Source organism: Rhinoderma darwinii, chromosome 3 (genome assembly GCF_050947455.1).
Source record: "Rhinoderma darwinii isolate aRhiDar2 chromosome 3, aRhiDar2.hap1, whole genome shotgun sequence".
Taxonomy (NCBI): Eukaryota; Metazoa; Chordata; class Amphibia; order Anura; family Rhinodermatidae; genus Rhinoderma; species Rhinoderma darwinii.
The window spans coordinates 427,272,919-427,290,523 of NC_134689.1; the positions used below are offsets into that span (position 1 = coordinate 427,272,919).

The 17,605-nt window shown below is 42.8% G+C and overlaps 1 protein-coding gene across 1 annotated transcript; it reads right to left on the minus strand.

The window, feature by feature from the left end:
- Positions 1 to 2,860: 2,860 nt before the first annotated feature.
- LOC142750714 (olfactory receptor 11L1-like) lies at positions 2,861 to 16,712 on the minus strand. The gene is made up of 4 exons (XM_075859701.1): positions 15,799 to 16,712; positions 11,475 to 11,488; positions 3,386 to 3,529; positions 2,861 to 2,964 (listed from the first exon to the last, which is right to left on the minus strand). Exons 1-4 carry the CDS (start codon positions 16,710 to 16,712, stop codon positions 2,861 to 2,863), a joined length of 1,176 nt encoding a protein of 391 aa, XP_075715816.1.
- Positions 16,713 to 17,605: the final 893 nt, after the last annotated feature.

Sequence of the window (17,605 nt, forward strand, 5' to 3'; positions counted from 1 at the left end):
AGGAGCACCTAGTGGATTTTGAGGCCTCTTTTTTTATTAGGCACCATGTCTGGTTTGAAGAGGTCTTGTGGTGCCAAAACAGTGGAAACCCCCAAAAGTGACCCCATTTTGGAATCTAGACCCCTTGAGGAATTCATTGTAGTTTTCTTGGGGTGCATACAACTTTTTGATCAGTTTTTATTCTATTTTTAGGTGGCGTGGTGACTAAAAAACAGCAATTCTACTATTGTTTTTTTATTCTATTTTTTTTTACATCGTTCACCGTGCGCTATAAATGACATATTCACTTTATTCTGCGGGGCGATACGATTACGGTGATACCAGATGTTTATAGTTTTTTTTATGTCTTATGACGTTTGCACAATAAAAATACGTTTTGTAAAAAATCATTCACTTTTTGTGTTACCTTATTCTATTTTTCCATCAATAAAGCCGTGCGAGGACTTATTTTTTGCGTAACGAACTGTAGTTTCGATCAGCACCATTTTTAGGTACATGCGACTTTTTGATCTCTTTTCATTCCATTTTTTGAGAGGTGAAGTGACCAAACAATTGTGATTGTGGTACGGTTTATTATTATTTTCTTTTACGGTGTTCACCGCGCGGGATAATAAACAAAATAATTTTGTAGTTCAGGCCGTTACGGACGCGGCGATACCAATTATGTATAGTTTATTTGTTTATTTATCTATTTTTATAAATGATAAAGGACTGATAAGGGAGAAAGGGGGATTTTTACTTTTATTACTTTTAAAACTTTTATTTTCTTATTTTTACACATCTTTTTTTTACTTTTTTTTTTACTTTATTACTTTGTCCCACTAGGGGACTTCAGGGCAGGAGGCCCTGATCGCTATTCTAATACACTGCACTACATGCGTAGTGTAGTGTATTAGAGCTGTCAGCTACTCACTGACAGCAAGCATAGTGGGTCCTGACTTTGTCAGGACCCACTAGGCTTCCGTCGATGGCATAGCCGGTTGCCATTGTTTGGTGTCCGGTTGCCATTGTTTGGTGTCCGGTTGCCATAGTTACAATCACCGGCCGCTATCGTGTAGCAGGCCGGCGATTGTAGCTTAACCCCTAAAAAGCCGCGATCCCTATTGAACGCGGCTATTAAGGGGTTAATCAGCGGGGACACAGTGATCGGTCCCCGCTGTAGGAGCTGCGGCAGCTGCTGTACGAGACAGCAGCTGTCACATCCCCTGTATGTGTCGGGAGGACGGCCGAAATGGCCGTTACTCCCGTGACGTACTATTAGGTCATGGAGCGCGAACGATACAGCTACCATGACCTAATAGTACGTCCAGGAGCGGGAAGGGGTTAATATAATCTTTCATGGCCTGTCTTTCCGTAGCAGAAAGATTATAAATCCCCTCCTTGGGCAGCTTAGCATTAGGGAGAAGTATAATGGGACAGTTGTACGGCCTATGAGGAAAGAGAGATTCACAACCAATTTCAGAAAAGACATCTACAAAATATTGAATGCACTCAGGCAACGATGGTGCGTTGCAAGATACATTAATAGTAAAAGACATGCAAGAATAATAATTTAGAATTCCACTTAATAAAATCTGCTTTTACCCAATCAATAACCGGATTATGTGTCTGCAACCATGGAATACCCAATATTACTTCAGAGGGCAAATGCCCATAGTTAAGGAACACCTGGAGCAAGCTTTTAACTCGGGTGATCGAGCGTTGCTTTTGGTACCAACCGTGGAAAGCAAATTTATTTTCTAGATGGCGAGGGCCTTTTGAAATAATTGAAAAGGTGGGGGATGTAAACTACAAAGTCTACCAACCAGGTTAAAGAAAGCTAGAGCAGTTAAACCATGTAAAAATTAAGCCATGGAAAGACAGATATATTCTCTCTGAAGTAAATAACCCCTGTGGTCTTACCCCAGAAGTGTATGTGTCAGAATCCCTCACTAAACCACAGAAACAGGAGGCAAAAGGGTTTTTGCAGAGAAACACGAACGTGTTTTCAGAACTGACAGGACGTACCAACATAATCAAACATGACATTGTCACCGAACCTCAGGTACGGGTCCACTTGAAACCTTAAAGAGTCCCTGAAGCCCGCAGACCAGCCATATCTGAGGAGGTGAAGAAAATGATAGAACTCAGGTTTATTGAGGAGTCAAAAAATGGCTTGTCAAGTCCCATTGTGTGGATTCTGAAACCGTCAGGCTCGTTGCGCTTCTGTAACGACTTTCGCAAGCTGAATGAGGTATCAAAGTTTGACGCATACCCAATGCCGAGTTGAGTTAATAGAGGGACTCGGCACAAACTGCGTTTGTCACCCCGGATGGTCTGTTCTAATATGTTTGTTTACCTTTCGGGTTACATAGGGCTCTGGCAACTACTCAAAGGTTAATGGACCCAGTCCTCACACCCCATCGTCAATATGCTTCTGCATATCTGGACAACATTATCCTCTTTAGTAATGACTGGGAAAGCCACTTATCAAAAGTACAAGCAGTACTAAATTCCCTTAGAGCAGCGGGATTAACAGCAAAGTTCAAAAAGTGTTCTTTAGGTCTCGAGGAAGCACGGTATCTTGGGTACATAATTGGTAGAGAGGTGATAAAACCACAAGTGAACAAAATTGAGGCTATTCAAAACTGACCACGACCCTTAACCAAAAAGCAGATGAGAGCTTTTTTAGGGATTGTAGGGTATTATCGCAGGTTTATTCCAAACTTTGCCAGCACAGCAGTGCCCCTAACAGATCTCACCAAGGGAAGTATTCATGTCATGGTTAGGTGGAACACGGAGGCTAAAAGTGAATTTCAAGAGTTGAAACCGGTCCTGTATAACCAACTAGTCTTAATCACACCTGATTTCAAAAAGGATTTCATTGTACAAACTGATGCATCTGATGTAGGGCGAGGTGCAGTTCTTTCACAAGGGGTTGGTGGTGAGGATCATCCTGTGACATATTTAGTAGAAAGCTTACACCTGCTGAGAAGAAATATAGCATAGTTAAACGTGAGTGTTTGGCAATCAAGTGGACCCTGGAGTCTCTGAGATATTATTTTCTGGGTCATCGCTTCATATTGGATACAGACCACTCTACTCTTACATGGATGTGTCAAGCTAAAGGGAGAAAGAAGAGTTACACGGTGGTTACTTACGTTACAAAACTTCCAACTTACTGTGGAGCACAGAGCAGGAAAACTGCAGGGCAAGGCCGATGCTTTGTCTAGAGAACATTGCCTTGTAGCCAAAATATGTCGGACCCCACAGGCTCGAACAGAGGGGGAGGGTATGTGTGACAGTGGCAAGTAAAGTCATTGAGGGAAGGTATATTACCCCTAGAATCCTGTTGTATGTGTCTTAGTCTCCAGGGAATGTTTAAAATGGAAAGCTCAGACTTTACAAAGCTGGCTAGTTGGAAAAGGACCTGGAGTCGGACTTGGGAAGAGTAGGGTGGATTCCCAAATATCTAGTCCATCTCTGTCATTAGGACTAGACTGCTGGTCAATTAGCTGCGCCTGTAGAATCTTCAGAAGAAGGTGCAGACCTAGGGTTGACCGTCTCACTTATGCGTCTGACTCCTGAGTCTGGGACATTGCCTGCTGTCTGTGATTGAAAATCGGTGTTACTTTGTCTCCAGTGCCTGGTAGGAAGGTACCTGGAATAGTCAGGGACTGTACTTGTATAGCTAGTGCTCAGCCCAGCAGGTTTCTTTTGTTTTTGACTGAAATGTAAAAGGCTTATTTTTTCTCAAATATTTTTTTATTCAAATTTTTATGGCGCAGCCAGATGTAACATTTAAGGCTATGTACACCTCTGCAAGGCAAATTTTCATTTTATTTTTTAATGAAAAGGTGGATCAGTGTGATTGGTGTAACGTTACAAACACTTTTTATTAAAAATTATTTTAACTTTTTGAGATACAGCTGCGCTGTATTCTGTATACAGAGCAGATGTGTCTAGCGCTATTCACTGATGTCAGTCCCGCAGACTTGATGGATTCAGTGACGGTAGGTTCTGCAAGTCTCTGACACGCAGGATCCACCTGTAAACTATCATATAAAGCCTTAGGGTATATTCACACGTAGCAGTTGAGGTGTGGTTGAAGTCCACATTTGAAAAAACACATGCGGTTTTACTGTGGTTTTGTGATGTGTTAAATTGTTAAATGGTCGCTATTTTTTTTTCGGGTGAAACACACATATTTGACATGTTTCACCTATGAAAACTGTGGCCAGTTACTGCATCACAAAACCACAACAAATTGTAAAAAAAGGTGTGCGTTTCTTTTTTTTAACTGCACATCCCTCGACCGCAACGTGTAAATATGCCGTACGGGAACAAAATTGTCACTCCTCCTTCCCCCACACAAAAACTCAAACAAAAAAAATCTCCCACACATAATATTTACTGCAAAGCCCCCTTACCCAAAACAATTGAACTATAATGGTCTCTTCTCATGCCACACATTATGTTTTTCAGCGGTTTTTGGACAATTGCTTTATAAATAAGTCGTTGGCCACAATTTTGTGAAAATCGCTGCAAAAAATACGATATGACCATAACCTGTAAATAGATGCTAAATAAGTCCCCCCACACTTAGCATTCACAGTCACCCCATCACCACATAAACAATGTATAAAGAAGTCCCCCTCACCAACACATAGCATTTACAGTCAAGTCCCCCCTCCCACAGAAAACCAATTTATTAAGAATACCCTCCCACACATAACACCTACAGTTCCCGCTACTTGCACAGCACATACACAGCTATACTTACCAGTCCTGAGCTCCGTGGAGGGATCTTCATGTGGTCAGAAGTTACAGGTAGGAGGAGACTGCTTCTCCCCAGTTCTTTTCTTTCTCCATTCTCACTGCCTGCCTGCTAGGTAAATATAAGGCCGAACACTTCAACAAAACCCACAGTGTTGTCCTGCACAGCCAGAGTGTGAGGCAGAGTGTGTGACCACCGGCCGGCTGCATTATATGACATCACATCTGATGTATAAAGCAGTCACCTGGAGCACACACACTCTACCTGAGAACAGCGTGCATTGCATTAAACTACTCCCGCTCCTGTCCCCAGCACTCCCCTGCGCTGCCCCATCTTTTTAATACATTTTACAGCAATGGGTGGCCGTGGCCCTAAACGTCTATGGGGAAAGCGGCCCAGGGGGGCATATGCCTCCCTGCCCCAGCCCAGCCCGCCCCTGTCTGTCTGTCATTTGTTGTTCAATCTTGTGTTTATATGAGAGGAAAATGTAATAAAAATTTAAAGATTCAAAACAATGCCTTCAGATTTTTACATAGCCTTTAACTCTTTCAATGAATTCACTATAACAACTTTCTCACTGCTCTTACAGTAAAGAATCTCCTTCCATGTTTGTGTAGTAAACTTCTTTCCTCCAGACGTAGAGGTTGTCCGCTTGTTATAGTAACAGTTCTGGGTATAAATAGATGACGAGAGATATCTCTGGGTTGACCTTTTATATATTTACACATAGTTATTAGGTGGCTTCTCAGTCGTCTTTTTTCTAAACTAAATAATCCAAATTTTTATATTCTTATATTGCAGTCCACCCATTCCATGTATTACTTGAATTGCCTACCTTTGAACCCGCTCAAGCTCTACCATGTCTTTCTTGTGCACTAGTGTCTGTTGTGTTACTAAAGATTTATAAAGTGGAAGAAATATGTTGTTGCCATGTGCATCGATACCCCTTTTGATGAAACCCCATGATCTTATTTGCTTTGCCAGCAGCTGACTGACTCTGGTGGTTACAGTTAAGTTTACTGTTAATTACAATTCCTTTTCCATGTCAGTGTTACCCAGTATTTTCCTATTTAGTTTATAATACTGACATGTATTTTCCCTACCCGGGGCATAATCTTACAGTGTATTTATTAGTGTTAAACCTCATTTGCTACTTTACTGTCCAGAACCCCAAATTTTCAGATCCATTAGCAACAGAATATTGTCCTCCCTTGTGTTAATTACTTAGTATCATCTGCACAAAATGAAATTTTACTGTGCAATCCTTCTAAAAGTTCATTAATAAATATATGAAATGCCATTGTACCATCATGTACCACCTACGTAAACATTGTTACAGACCAAGTAAACCCCTTCAGGGCAATGTTATATTCTAATGGCAGGATAATGCCCCCTGCCAAAATTCAAAAATTGTTCAGGAACGGTTACAGGAACATGATAAAGATATCAAGATGTTGACTTGGCCTCCAATTCCACAGATTTCAAACCAATCGAGTATCTGTGGAATGTGCTGGAAAACCAATCTGATTGATGGAGCCCCCACATTGCATCTTATAAGACTTAGGGTATGTTCACACGGCTTAGCAAAATACGTCTGAAAATACGGAGCTGTAAACAATAAACAGTTACGGAAATATTTTGCTAAAACCGCTCAAATTTTGCTATAAATGAATGTTTCGGGGGCAAGAGAGGGTTCCCCATTTACAGCAAATGACCGAGTCAGGTATCTTATTATTCGTCTGTGTAAGTCGAACGAATGGACGCCTAGGTCGATTCCATCAGACCCGCGGTCCGTTGCTGGTTGTGAAATGCTCTGGGACAGCATTGTGGAAAATTATTATTTATACCCATTTTAATGAATAAGGCATCATTATTTTGGCCCGCCTAAGTTTTTATATGGTAGGTCAGAGCCTCAAAGGCTAGATGTGTATAAAAAAATTAGGGCTTTTGCACTACTAATGTTTATGATATTGTTTATTTATTAGAATTAAATTGTAAATTACGCACTCTGTGCATAAAACAGGAGCAGCTAGAGAGGCTTTTGGGGCTAAGAATGCGACGCAGACTCTTGACATTTCTTGGGGTAGGTCAGAGTGTCAACTGCTACAGGTGTCAGAAGTTTGATGGCTTTGAGGCGATTTGCTTTTAAGACATTATTTTTTCATTAGAACTAAATTGTAAACGTGCGTAAAAATACCCGTTGCTCACAAGGCTTTTGTGGTCCAAGCGCTCGTCACAGAACTTTGAATTTTCTTAGGATAGGTCAGAGTGTCAATTGCTACATGTGTAACAAATATTAGATATATTCAACAGCTAGTTTTTAAGATATTAATTTTTTCATAAAAATATATTGAAGCCGTGTGTAGAAACAGGCGTCGCTAGCGAGGAGTTTCCTGGCTAACCGCGCGACATATCATCACGAGTCTTGGCGTACATACTCAGGAGATGGTGACGTGTTCTGTGGAGTGACGCTTCTCTATATGATGTGTTCTGTGGAGTGACGCTTCTCTATATGACGTGTTCTGTGGAGTGACGCTTCTCTATGACGTGTTCTGTGAAGTGACGCTTCTCTATGACGTGTTCTGTGAAGTGACGCTTCTCTGTGACGTGTTCTGTGGAGTGACACTTCTCTATATGACGTGTTCTGTGGAGTGACACTTCTCTATATGACGTGTTCTGAGTAGTGACGCTTCTTTATCTGATGTGTTTTGTGGAGTGACGCTTCTCTACGAGCGCGGCTTCCTCTTTATTCTGCTCACACTGAGAATCTCCGACACAGCCGTAGCGGTGATTCCCAGTATTACAACCTTCTCCCATTGAAGTGAACAGTAGAAAGCTGTAATACTGGGGACCGCTGCTACGGTTGTGTCACGATTCACAGTGTGAGCAAGTAAGGGACATGAAGGGGAAGCAGCGCTCGCACCCGCTTTATAACAGCTGTGCTGGGGGAGAGAATTCTAGCTTGGGTGGCAGAGTATTTAAACTACGGCTGAGAAGGGAGGTCAATGTAGAAAATAAAGGGGTAGTCAGATAAGAGAGGGGTCAGACTATATTGGTGGGGGAGAAATAGACTGTGGGGAGTGGACTAGACAACAAGATAAGGAGATCCTTTTGTTACAAATCAGCAATAAAAATAAAAATGCCCAAGTAATGTAAAATAATTACATTTCTGATACCAAACATGGTGTCATGGGCTTCATTAGGTTAATGCACGATCAACAGAGCCAGTGATGACAGGGCAACTCCAACAGGATTTATTGCATCTAATGCTGACCAACCAGGTCGCCTTCCACGCAGGGACAGCACACAGTCCCCAAAATCATGTAATCACAGGAAACTCCTCAGAGCTCCGGCCTCAGCTCTCAGTAAAGTCTACATCCAGGAGATCCCCATCCTCCCCAGGACAAGCCCTTATATACCCCTCAGGGGGGTGGGGACACCTTGGCGGTTTCTAGTCACCATGATTTGTTATAATGACTTTAGTTTTTATTTCTACTGTTTGTATGTGAGTTGTGCCTTTTGTACTATTATGTGTATTACCTGTCTATTGTCTGCCACAGCCAGGATGAGAACACCGTGGGGGAAATAATTGGATCTGCTTGGTTTGCTGGTCTCTAGCTGAGGGATGGTGGTGCCTCCTGATGATCCCCTGTGGAGACTGGACAATGAGGACACAATTTCTTGTTGCTGCACCTCTGACTCATCTGATTGTCCATATGCTGAGGGTTATCAACCCCTCAGACAAGGGGGGAACATTGTAATCCTAGATGGACTCCAATACACGGATATGTGTTATGAAATACTGTCCCATTATGACTGTTACAAAATCTCTGTCCAGACACATCTGGCAGCATCATGGAGGGGACCCTGGATGCAGGGGCGTAACTAGGAAAGACTGGGCCCCATAGCAAACTTTTGACTGGGCCCTCCCTCCCCTCCCCTGGGTATCACACAAACCCCCCTTGTAGTTAATGCCTCCCTATAGATTCCGCCACACAGCGCCCCCTATAGATAGCACCATACAGCCCCGGGTAGATAACGCCAAACAGCCCTCCCCTTGTAGATAACGCCATACAGCCCCCCTGTAGATAACGCCATGCAGCCCCCCCTGTAGATAACGCCATACAGCCCCCCTGTAGATAATGCCATACAGCCCCCCTGTAGATAAAGCCATACAGCCCTCGCCCTGTAGATAACGCCATACAGCCCCCCTGTAGATAACGCCATACCGCCCCCCCCTGTAGAAAATGCCATACAGCCCTCCCCCTGTAGATAACGCCATACAGCCCCCCTTGTAGATAACACCATACAGCCCTCCCCCTGTAGATAATGCCATACAGGCCACCCTGTAGATAATGCCATACAGCCGCCCCCCTGTAGATAAAGCCATGCAGCCCCCTGTAGATAACGCCATACAGCCCTCCCCCTGTAGATAGCGCCATACAGACCCCTCTGTAGATAACTCCATACAGCCCTCCCTGTAGATAACGCCATACTGCCCCCTGTAGATAACGCCATACAGCCGCCCAGTAGATAACGCCATTCTGCCCCTTGTAGATTACGCCATACTGCCCCTGTAGATAACGCCATACAGCCCCCTGTAGATAATGCCATACAGCCCCCCCTGTAGATAACGCCATACAGCCCCCCGTAGATAACGCCATGCAGCCCCACTGTAGATAACGCCATACAGCCCCCCTGTAGATAACGCCATACAGCCCCCCCTGTAGATAAAGCCATACAGCCCTCGCCCTGTAGATAACGCCATACAGCCCCCCTGTAGATAACGCCAAACCGCCCCCACTGTAGATAATGCCATACAGCCCTCCCCCTGTAGATAACGCCATACAGCCCCCCTTGTAGATAACACCATACAGCCCTCCCCCTGTAGATAATGCCATACAGGCCACCCTGTAGATAATGCCATACAGCCCCCCCTGTAGATAACGCCATACAGCCCCCTGTAGATAACACCATACAGCCCTCCCCCTGTAGATAGCGCCATACAGACCCCTCTGTAGATAACTCCATACAGCCCTCCCTGTAGATAACACCATACTGCCCCCCTGTAGATAACGCCATATAGCCCCCCAGTAGATAATGCCATTCTGCCCCTTGTAGATTACGCCATACTGCCCCCTGTAGATAACGCCATACAGCCCCCTGTAGATAATGCCTTACAGCCCCCCCTGTAGATAACGCCATACAGCCCTCCCCCTGTACAGCCCCCCTGTAGATACAGCCATACAGCCCCCCTGTAGATCACGCCATACTGCCCCCTGTAGATAACGCCATACAGCCCCCCTGTAGATAACGGCATACAGCCCCCGAACACCCCCCCCCAAAAAAAAAAAAAACAGCCAACAGTTTGTCCTACAAAAGAGATGTAACCCCTATCCACAGGATAGGGGATGCATGTGTGATCGCTGGCAGCGATAAGGAGAATGGGGGACCGAAAGTCTCCCGAAGTTCTTCATGAGAAACCTCGGACTTCCGGCGTCTGCGCAGTTCAATAAAAATGAAAGGAGCGCTGGTCACGCATATGCACAAGCGCGACCAGTGCACAATTAATTTCTATGGAGCTGCCGACAGACCCCGGAAGTCCGAGGTTTGTCATGGAGAACTTCGTGGGACTTTCGTTCCCCCGTTCTACTTATCGCTAGGCGTCCCAGCAATCCCACATGTATCCCCTATCCTGTGGATAGGGGAGGGATGCATGTCTTTTGTAGGAACAACCCCTTCAGTGGCGCCGCGCTGTAGCAGCCACAGCGGCTGCTAGCGGAGCCTCCGGCCATGCTGCGGGCCCCGCTACGGCTGCTACAGTGGTTGTTACGCCACTGCTTAGATGTCTTAAATTCCAGGGTATTGAAATGATTTGCCCATCTCCCAGGGGAGGTGACCTTGATAATTGACTCCTACGTAAAGAGGCACAGTGGACGTTCAGACTCAATTGCGTCAAACCCTGCGGCCTGAATGACACTATTTCGTATGCACCATTCATGGAGTAGGAAGGTTACCCTCCTACTCAATTCTAGTGTGCTATGATTATGTGGTGAGGTCGTTTTTCTCGATGTACAATCTTATGTGGCCGCTTTCTAAATTGTAAACACGATATCCGTATACTATTTCCTAACAAATTCCTGTAGTGAACTTATACCTAACATATCCTCATGTGAGATTCAATAACATAACAATCTCAATTGGCAGTTCCATGTTTGCTACTTCGCTCTCATTTAACAAGATGACATCTTTTATCTTGACAGCCATTGTAATAGGATCGGCCTCTGTTGATTTGCACTATTTGCAGACAGTGTAATATTGTCTATTACATTAGGTGCTACAATCAACCATTGTTTTCTATTGGAATCTGTGTCTTCAGCCCAGCAGCGTCATGCTGCCATGACTACAGCCCCCACCCCGTCCTCAAGACGTAAGAGAGACCCACCCACCACTCTCCTGTCCAATCAAACGATAGGATGACGTGGTGTTGTGGGAGGTACTAGGGGTGGAGCTAAGTCTTCTTATAGTCGGTGTTCTCTTCACCGCGAACCACTATCCATATGAATCTGAGAGCGTCAGTTCACCATCAGGACTGACGCTCAGCGGTTATAACTGATCAGTTACTACTTCATCACAAATAGCAGGAAACAACACTTTAAGGGTATGTGCACACGACCATATGTCAGGCATAATCGAGGCGTTTTACGCCTCGAATTACGCCTGAAAAGACGGCTCCAATACGTCGGCAAACATCTGCACATTGCTTGCAATGGGTTTTACGATGTTCTGTGCAGACGAGCTGTCATTTTACGCGTCGCTGTCAAAAGACGGCGCGTAAAATTACGGCCGCGTCAAAGAAGTGCAGGACACTTCTTGGGACGTAATTGGAGCCGTTTTTCATTGACTCAAATGAAGAACAGCTCCAATTACGTCCGTAAAAGACGTCGTGAAAAACGCGACTACGAGCAATTACGTCTGAAATTCAGGAGCTGTTTTCTCCTGAAAACAGCTCTGTAATTTCAGACGTAATTGCCGTTGTCGTGTGCAAATACCCTTAGGATGCAGCAGATAGCAGCTTGGGTCATATAGCGTAGCTGGGAAATAGGTCTCACCCTCAATCACATTTATGGTGCCAATTTGTTTTTGAGTGTGGGGCCCTCCGAAAGCTTGTGGGGAAATACTTTTTTTTTTAAAAATGATCGATTTCAAGAATATGTCTGTTTGGTTAAGCTATCTCTAATTTTCTTGTGAGCAGAATTTTATGTTGTGGTGCTCCCCTGAATTTTAGATGCTAAGCAATCCTGTTGTGTTAGGGGTGACATTGTTTTTGTATGTGTGGGTGAGTAGGAGTTTGGGATATCCTTTCTCTCTAAAGCATTTATTTAATACGCAGGCATGGTCATGGAAGTCCAATTTGAGAGCACAGTTCTTTCTTTACTCTCTTGTACTGACTGTAGTGTTTTGTATCAATTTCGAATAGTGGCCATTGATATAGTTTAGGTAGCTATTCATATATATTTTTTTTTAAATGTGTGTGTCGTGATTTTGTTTTTCACATGTGAAATTGTCAGAACTGGTAACTGAATTGTATTATTTTGTACATTATTGGTGAATGAAATTCCCCAGGAGTTGTTGTTGAGGGAACTACAGAAAGAAATTGCACTGATCCGGTCCCTTTTCCAAATAATAAAGAGGTCATCAATATACCTCCTGTACAGCCGATGTGGAGCTGCCCATGGATGTTGCCATATTTGTACCTCCTCAAATTCCTCCATAAAGAGGTCGGCATAGCTAGGTGCCACGCTTGTTCCCATGGCTGTTCCTTTATTCTGGTGGTAAATAAACATTTTAAAAGTGAATACACTGTTATTAAGTATAAAATACACACTCTTATAGATAAAGTCTGCTGTTCACAGCCAAAGGTGCAGGGTACTCAGCTGAGCGCTTCTACACCTTCGTTTCAGCGACAGTGGGGGTCTCAGCACACGGAGCCCCACCGATCAAATCTTCAGATGTATCTCTATGACATATAAAAATGTTTTGGAAAGTGAAGATACTCTTTGGTGGAGCAACTCTTCACGACTACTAATCCTCACACTAAATCAATGTCTAATCATCACTCACTCCTACTCCTCCATAGTTCCTTCTCAAAACAAGATTATGTGAGGGAATGTGAAGGTGAACTGGATAATTCACATTCTCAGAGTCTCAGTGGCGTTCCTTTTTGAGGAACTTTGTAGTTGGGAGTCATACTGCAGGCCTTAGCACTGGAAACAATCTTTTTCAACACTCCATATAATGTATATTCAAATGATTAAAATGCAAAATCCACCAGGATCTCAGAACAGTGTCATGGCAAATAATTTTTTTATATGTTAAAGATGTTAGTGCTGTAATAAAAACGTTTATATTCATTTGTGTGTTTGTGTTTTACTGTTTCTTATTTTTACACTTTTTCTTCCCTATGGGGGCTGCCATTTTTTGTTCCATTTCTGTGTGTGTCGATTAACGACACACACAGACATGGAGTACGGCAGCCACAGTCCCATAGGGACTGTGAACGGCTCCCGTCCCATTCACGTCCGTGTACGGCGTCTGTGTGGGAACTGCGCATGCGCCGCTCCCACACAGTCCTATTCGAAATTGGCGCCGTCCGGCGCCATTTTCCTGTGGACCGGAAGTCGCGGCCGGACTGTAATATTACTACTTCCGGTCGCGGCTTCCGGACTTGTGCACATGGAACAGCGGCAGCAAAGGGAGCGGACGGGCCGGAGGGAGCCGCGGCGGCAGGAGCAGGTAAGCGATTTCAATGTATGTTAGTGTTTGTGTGTGTTTACTACTGTATGTAAACCTACTACACTGTGGGTTACCTCAAAAAATGGCGACACACAGTGTAGGAGGTTAAACCTTTCAAACCCCTCGTTTATCCCGGCACTAGCCAGGATAAAGGAGGGGGGGATGCTGAGAGCTCACTAGAGCGAGAGCTTTTAACCCAATGTTGCAATGCTGCAATTTTGGGAACTAGCTCCATCTAGTGACCAAAAATGGGTAGTATTATAAATTTGAAAAAATTTATAATATTTCCTGACTCGCGAAAAAAATAAAAAAAATTTGAACAATGTTTAATCACCCACACACTAAATGTTTAAATTTTAAAAAAAAAACATGTTTTTCGGGCGACACCATGCCTTTAAGTAGGAACAGTGTCATGGCAAATAATTTTTTTATATGTTAAAGATGTTAGTGCTGTAATAAAAACGTTTATATTCATTTGTGTGTTTGTGTTTTACTGTTTCTTATTTTTACACTTTTTCTTCCCTATGGGGGCTGCCATTTTTTGTTCCATTTCTGTGTGCGTCGATTAACGACACACACAGACATGGAGTACGGCAGCCACAGTCCCATAGGGACTGTGAACGGCTCCCGTCCCATTCACGTCCGTGTACGGCGTCTGTGTGGGAACTGCGCATGCGCCGCTCCCACACAGTCCTATTCGAAATTGGCGCCGTCCGGCGCCATTTTCCTGTGGACCGGAAGTCGCGGCCGGACTGTAATATTACTACTTCCGGTCGCGGCTTCCGGACTTGTGCACATGGAACAGCGGCAGCAAAGGGAGCGGACGGGCCGGAGGGAGCCGCGGCGGCAGGAGCAGGTAAGCGATTTCAATGTATGTTAGTGTTTGTGTGTGTTTACTACTGTATGTAAACAATGATGATATATTTTGTATAGATGAAGTGTTCGGCTCTCAGTATCAATTCCTTTGGTGGGTCTAAGCCGACACCGCAAGTAACCACATCACATTTATTAACAATAGAATTCTTGGAGCGTCTGTGTAATATTTGGCTGGTAAGTATTGACTGTTATAATCCCTTAATATTATACCCCCACTTCTCTTCTTGATATGGTCTAGGTGCAGGACTGTAGAATGGAATATATTGTATGTTTGCATAATGTTTGGGACTTTTATTTGGAAAATAAATAGAAAATATCATTACAAAGAAAAACATAAAAAAAATAGAAAATGAACATAAAAATAATATGGTAAAAGAAGTATTAAGAGGCAAGTAAAATCTTCTCCGGAGTTGAATTTTGCTGATTATGAAGGGATACATGGAAAAATTGATTTACTTTTGTCAAACTAAAAGGGTTTGTCCAGAATTATAAAAAAATGTTTTCCAGATCCATCACCACTTTTGTCCATGGTCTGATTCTGATAGTACATTCACATTTCCCCTGTGGTGGCACTTCATGGGAATTGAACACTTACTGCTGGATTCCCCCATATCTTAAAGATGATCGCTGTGACACCCTGGAATCAACTTACCATCAAGAGACCTTTCAAACAAAACGGACTTTCTAAAGAGGTCAACCTTAAAATGTTGTCTTATCATTATGCCATACTTTGTTTTGGTTTTTATAGACTTTTGTTTTATTGAAGGATTTATGGGGCAGTTGCCCCCAGAGCAGCACACTTTATCGATTGTCTTTCTTTTGACAATATTAGAACAACCAACCTTTGATTATGAGTACAAACATTTTTGGGAAAATTAATACCCCTTAGGGTATGTTCACACGCAGTGTTTTCAGGTGTATTCAGGGCATAAACGCCTTGAACAATGCCTGGAAAAATGGAAGCTGAATGCCTACAAACATCTGCCCATTGATTTCAATGGGAAAAACGGCATATAGTCCAGGTGGGGCTTTTTCTTACGCGGCCATTTGAAAAAAATGGCGCGCAGAAAAAACGCCCCGTAAAAAGAAATAGCATGTCACTTCTTGAACCGTTTTTGGAGCTGTTTTTCATTGTGTCAATAGAAAAAGAGCTCCAAACATGGCTCTAAAAATGCATCAAAAAATGTTTAAAGCTTTAAAACCGGCTGAAAATCAGAGCATGTTTTCCTTTAGTTTTGCATGTAAACATAAAAATGAAGAGCAACCATTATAACTGCCTTCAGGGAAAGGATAGGGGAAGATGTAAGTTATTAGTAGTTGCCAGACAAGGTAGATGGACAAATACTTTAACTCATTTGTGGGCAGAAGACATGGTCCTCATTAGCTTTCTAAGAGCCTGCTTAATATCTCTGTTATTTAGACTGTAGATCAAAGGGTTAAAAAGTGGAGTTATAACCGTGTAGAATAGGGAGAGAATTTTCTTTACATTTCCGGTATTTGGAAATAAATAGATGCAAATAATTGACCCATAATACATGGACACCACCGCCAGGTGAGAGCTGCAGGTGGAGAAGGTCTTCTGCCTCCCAGTCACAGATGGGATCTTCAGTATGGTGATGATAATATAAACATATGAGATCATGATCACAATAAATGGACAAAGTACTAATGGTCCAGCAAGTATCATGTCTGCTATTTTCACTATAAAAGTGTCTGAGCAGGAAAGTTCAAGTATAGGGTCAAAATCACAGAAGAAATGGTCAATGATGTTTGGTCCACAGAACTGTAAACGACTCATTGTCCCTGACACTGTAAATATAATAGCGAACATCATCACCCAACACAAGAGAACAGCTCTTAGACAAAACGTGGGGTCCATGACGGAGGTGTAATATAGAGGGTTACAGATTGCCTGATACCTGTCATAGGACATGACGGCCAGGAGAAGACATTCCAATGATTCTGAGGCTGAAAATGCATAAAATTGTATCAAACACCCGATAAAAGACACAGAACTTCCTTCATACAACACATTATGGAGCATGTTGGGTACTATGGTGGTGGAGAGTAAAAGATCAATGAAGGAGAGTTGTGTGAGGAAGAAGTACATGGGAGAGTGGAGTGACCGGCTGTTGGACACCACTAGAATGATGAGGAGGTTTCCACATACAGTCACACAGTAGATGATCAGAAGAAGAAGAAAGAAACAAAGATGAAAATTTTGTAAATTCTGAAATCCCAAGAGAACAATTTCAGTCACCGTGCTGGAATTACTGTGCTGCATATTCAGAAAGATGAACTTCTCAAAGAAAACGGAATAAAACTAAATGTAATAAACAAATAAACAATTTCCCCAACACGATGTCTGGATTTCTCTTCTGTAGTAAAATAGAGGGGAACAATCATGAATGATCGATTGATTGATTTGTTTGCATGATGAGTTTTAATAAACTGGGATCTATATTGATATATTTCACTGAAAGACTAAATTATTTTAGAAAACAATGAGAGATAAGAAGAGATCTTAAGTATAGAACTGTTGCGGGTAAAACTGCCCTTTCCTGGAAAAATTAATATACCCTTTAAGGCCGGTTATTTCAGGTAAAGGAACGTTTTACCCACAAAAATCGCATGGCCATTATCAGACTATTTGACAGCCACGCCAAAATGGTGCTGGGTCAGTGACACTCCCTTTCTTTCCATTATTGAACACATATTTATCACATACGCACACTTCAGTCCTTTACACACCACAGAAAGAACATACAACCCTCACAGATATATACATACAGTAGTGTGCAAACGTTTTAGGCAGTCAAGGAAAATGCTGCAAAGTAAGAATGCTTTAAAAAAAGTGTTTATAGTTTTTTTTCGATCAATCAACAAAATGCCAAGGGAATGAATAGAAGAGAAATCTAAATCAAATCAATATTTGGTGTGACCACCCTTTGCTATCAAAACAGCATTGATTCTTATACGTACAATTTCACAAAATTATGGATTTTGTAGGATTATAGTCAGGTGTATGATTAACCAATTATACCAAACAGGTAAGAATGATCATAATTATCCCATGTAGGTTGAAACACAGTCATTAACTTTAATAGAAACAGCTGGGTTGGAGGCCTAAAACTTGGTGAGGAACAGCCAAACTCTGCTACAAATGTGAGGTTGTGG